At 57.6% G+C, this 3,384-nt stretch overlaps 2 protein-coding genes across 2 annotated transcripts in view; one reads left to right on the forward strand and one right to left on the reverse strand.

Annotated features, from left to right (window-relative positions):
• Positions 1–3,117, reverse strand: part of Tmem43 (transmembrane protein 43) — a 13,678-nt gene extending 10,561 nt beyond the window's left edge. Inside the window, exon 1 of the mRNA XM_010637900.3 lies at positions 2,868–3,117. Coding sequence (XP_010636202.1) covers positions 2,868–2,879 — 12 coding nt within the window. The 5' untranslated portion in view covers positions 2,880–3,117. The remainder of the gene's footprint in view (positions 1–2,867) is intronic.
• A 67-nt stretch (positions 3,118–3,184) lies between these two features.
• Chchd4 (coiled-coil-helix-coiled-coil-helix domain containing 4) overlaps positions 3,185–3,384 on the forward strand; it is a 7,429-nt gene continuing 7,229 nt past the window's right edge. Inside the window, exon 1 of the mRNA XM_010637896.2 lies at positions 3,185–3,341. Coding sequence (XP_010636198.1) covers positions 3,320–3,341 — 22 coding nt within the window. The 5' untranslated portion in view covers positions 3,185–3,319. The remainder of the gene's footprint in view (positions 3,342–3,384) is intronic.

Here is a 3,384-nt window from a genome sequence, read left to right on the forward strand (position 1 = left end):
AAAAAAAAAAAAAAAAAAAAAAAAAAAAAGCTTAAGCCAGGTATGATGGCATACACCTGTAATCCCAGGAGTTGGGAGGCTGAGCCAGAAGGCTCGATTTTGGGTTCGAGGAAAGCTGAACTACGTGGTGAGACTGTGTTTCAAAAAAACAAACAACACACACACAAAATAAGAACAGGCTGAGTTTTACTATGTTTTAGTTATACTCCTTAGTTGTTTCAACATGCGAAACAATAGTGCAAACAGTGAAAATGCACGATGAATAGATGCACAACATGGTCTGATGGATTCTGAGTGTCTCTGGTTGTCTGGAACATAAGCCCCATGGACACCAAGGGACAACTATGCCTAGGCACGAGCAGGACTGTCAGATTGCTGCAAAATACATGCTCAACTTTTTAAGAAGCCGCCAAACCACTGTACAGAGAAGTCACAACCACAGATGACACCAAGAGGTCTTGCTGGGCATCCATGAGAGGTGGGCTGGGCATGGGGGTCCCCTCAAGTGGGGGTCTCAGGCAGACTCGCTGGGGGGGGCAGGGGGGTTCAGACCCCCAGCGGGCCTGTGCGTGATGGTGGGGAGCAAGGAGAGGTCTCAGGGAGCCTGGCTAGGGAGATGGGGGGCAGGCCTGACGTGGACCTGACATGGACTAGGCCTGGACAATGTGCTGAGGGCCTCAACCGCAGCTCGGGGAGTAGATAGGTCCCCAGTGAGGAGCATGTCGCTGCTGGTGGAGAGCCATCAACAAGGCTGGCTCTGGCACATGGCAGCCATGGCCTTGGCACACGACCTGCACCTACCGTGCCCTCTGCCTCCTCACAGTCCAACCGGTGGTCAGCACACGGGGCCAATCCCAGGCAGCTGGGTGAGAGGCACATTGGGCACCATGGGGGTCAGCCAGGTTGGAGGTCACAGGGATGCAAAATGGCCATGGAAGGTTTGGGGAACCAGGCCCTACCCGGCCCTGATGCGGGCAGGGGCAGGCAGAGGGGAGACTCCAGTCAGTCTCTGGGAAAAGCAGTGGCCACATCGTGGCTGTTCCTGAACCCCACCACCCCAAGCCTGAGAGGAGCAGGTGTCTTCTGCACGCAGAGGTAGACTGACTCTCCACAGCAGCTGGAATCACTAAGGCGGCATCCGACCATCCTAATGATGATGGTGATCATGCCCAGACATGGCACAGGGAATCCCAGGTCACAGATGACACATCAGGCGCACGGCCTTGGGGCAGAGCCAAGCACCTGTCCAACCTCCGCTCCACACCATGCTCAGCTACTGAGCCTCAAGCAGCCACAGGCAGGGATAGGGACAGGAGACACACCCTCCTTCTGTCCCCTCAGCCAGCGCCCAGGACAGGCTCAGGCATCTAGAAAGGAGGATGTCCTGGAAGTGAGGACTGTGTGGGCTGTGACATGGCACATCCTGCTCACATTCACATCTCAATCCCCAGTAAACCCGCAGGGTCCTGGAGAATCATGGAGAATGAAAACTCATAATGCAGATCCATCTCCTGGTAACACCCACCCCTCCATCTAGCACTTCGGGCCAACAAGCAATGAGCAATGAGGAGTGGGAACAGAGTGCAACACAGAGTGCCTGGAAATGGACAGACCTGGGCCGGAAGCCCCGATGTGCCAGTCATTGCTGTGTGAGGCTGGGTAAGTCGCTTCACCTCTCTGGTCCTGTTTCCGCCCAGGACAGGGAGTAGTAACAACATGTTCACCAAAGGACAGCTGCTGTTTTACTGAGCTCTGCTGTCTCCCTGTGCTACCCCATTGTCACTGGGTCTTTCTTCCTCACCTGCCTTGGTGGCTCAATCAATAGGACCAGTAAATAAGGCCTAGAAGCAGAGGATAAATACCCTGGTTGTACTCCTCCTTGAGGGAGCAGATCCTGGCATACCCAAAACCACAGGTTTCTGAACCAAGAGAATCCCTCTTTGACCCCACACAATAAGTATCTGCCTGACACCAAAGCCGCCCTTGCTGGCACTCTGCCTGCCATGTTGTTGGCCAGGTCCCTGAGGAATACAGGTGGTGATGATGTGGGCCACTGACTGCCGTCTCAGGGGCACCCTCCAAAGCCTTCTAGGTGCAGCGTTCAAGGGCAGAGTTGGCTGGGGAGGCAGGTAACACAGACCCTGGCTCTCAAGAGGTTGGGGGGCAGAGGCACCGGGGACACAGGGACCTGGAAAGAGGATGTAAGGGTTAGGGAAGGACATCAGGACACTGCACCAAACAAGAGGAGGGCGTGGATGGGGCTGACAGCTCCCAAGCTGGCTCTAGTAGCACTTTCAGGGGAGGCTGGTGAGTCACCAGCTTCTCCCACACCCAATGCCCTGCGAAGCGGTGTTGCCGGTCTTGTTCATGAATATTGGGTCTCAATAGAAAGTTTCTTTTCTTTTTTTTTAAACAGGGTCAGTCTCACTCTGTAGCCCAGGCTAGGCTCGAACTCTCAGCGACCCTCCTGCCTCAACCTCCTGGGACTGCAGGCATGCGCCACCACTTCGGGCTCTCAGAAAAATGGAAGGCCGGGGCAGGGAAAAAGGCCACGGAACTGAGAATCCTATCGGCCGGCGCCTCTCCACGTCGCGCAGGAAGGCGGCAGTGGGACGCGACCCTGGCTAGCAAACCAAGGGAGGAGGCTCCCTGCCCCCGGAGCGCACACCCCCCGGCAGTCGAGAATGCACAGCTCCGGGCGGGGTCACCTCCTCATCCTGACTGCCAGGCTCCGTCCCGAGGGTCCCGTCAGGCTCCAAGTCATCCCCCGTCCCGCCCTGTATCCGAGCCCCAAGGTCCGGAGTCTGGACGACTAGCGGATCCTGGTGGACCCTGAGGACAGGACGGGCGTCAGGCACAACACTTACGTTCGCGGCCATGCTGAGGTCCAGCTCCGGCCCTTGGCTCCGCTCCGGTGGAAGTGGACTGGCCGCTCAGCTTGCAGCCTGTCGGCCACTAACCTGCCGAGAAACACCGGACTCTGCTAAGAGCTCAGGGGCTCCGCGCTACTGGTTGCAAAGTGAACACTCCCTGCGCGCCGTATAACCTGCTGGGAAATGTAGTTGGACTGAGTTAGGTGCTTTTGCAACAAATTTGCGACCTGCGCTGTCCCTCTTTGGTGCGCCTGCGCGCTGCAGGATTCCTGGGAAGTGTAGTTTCTGTGGCTAGCAGCCGCCTCAGAAGCGCGCAGCCTGCTGGGAAGCGTAGTTTCCGGCAGGGTGCGACAGGCAGGCCTGAGAGGGCGGTGCGCGCAGCTGAGAGCCCGCCTGCTGGAGTAAGGAGCGCTAGGTCGCACCTGGGGGGTCGCAGCGCCGGTGCCATGTCCTACTGCCGGCAGGAAGGTGAGTAGGGACCGGCGCCAGGATCCACTGGGGGTGGCGCGAG

This window comes from Fukomys damarensis, unplaced genomic scaffold (assembly GCF_012274545.1).
Source record: "Fukomys damarensis isolate Sample0158 unplaced genomic scaffold, DMR_v1.0_HiC HiC_scaffold_37, whole genome shotgun sequence".
Classification (NCBI taxonomy): Eukaryota; Metazoa; Chordata; class Mammalia; order Rodentia; family Bathyergidae; genus Fukomys; species Fukomys damarensis.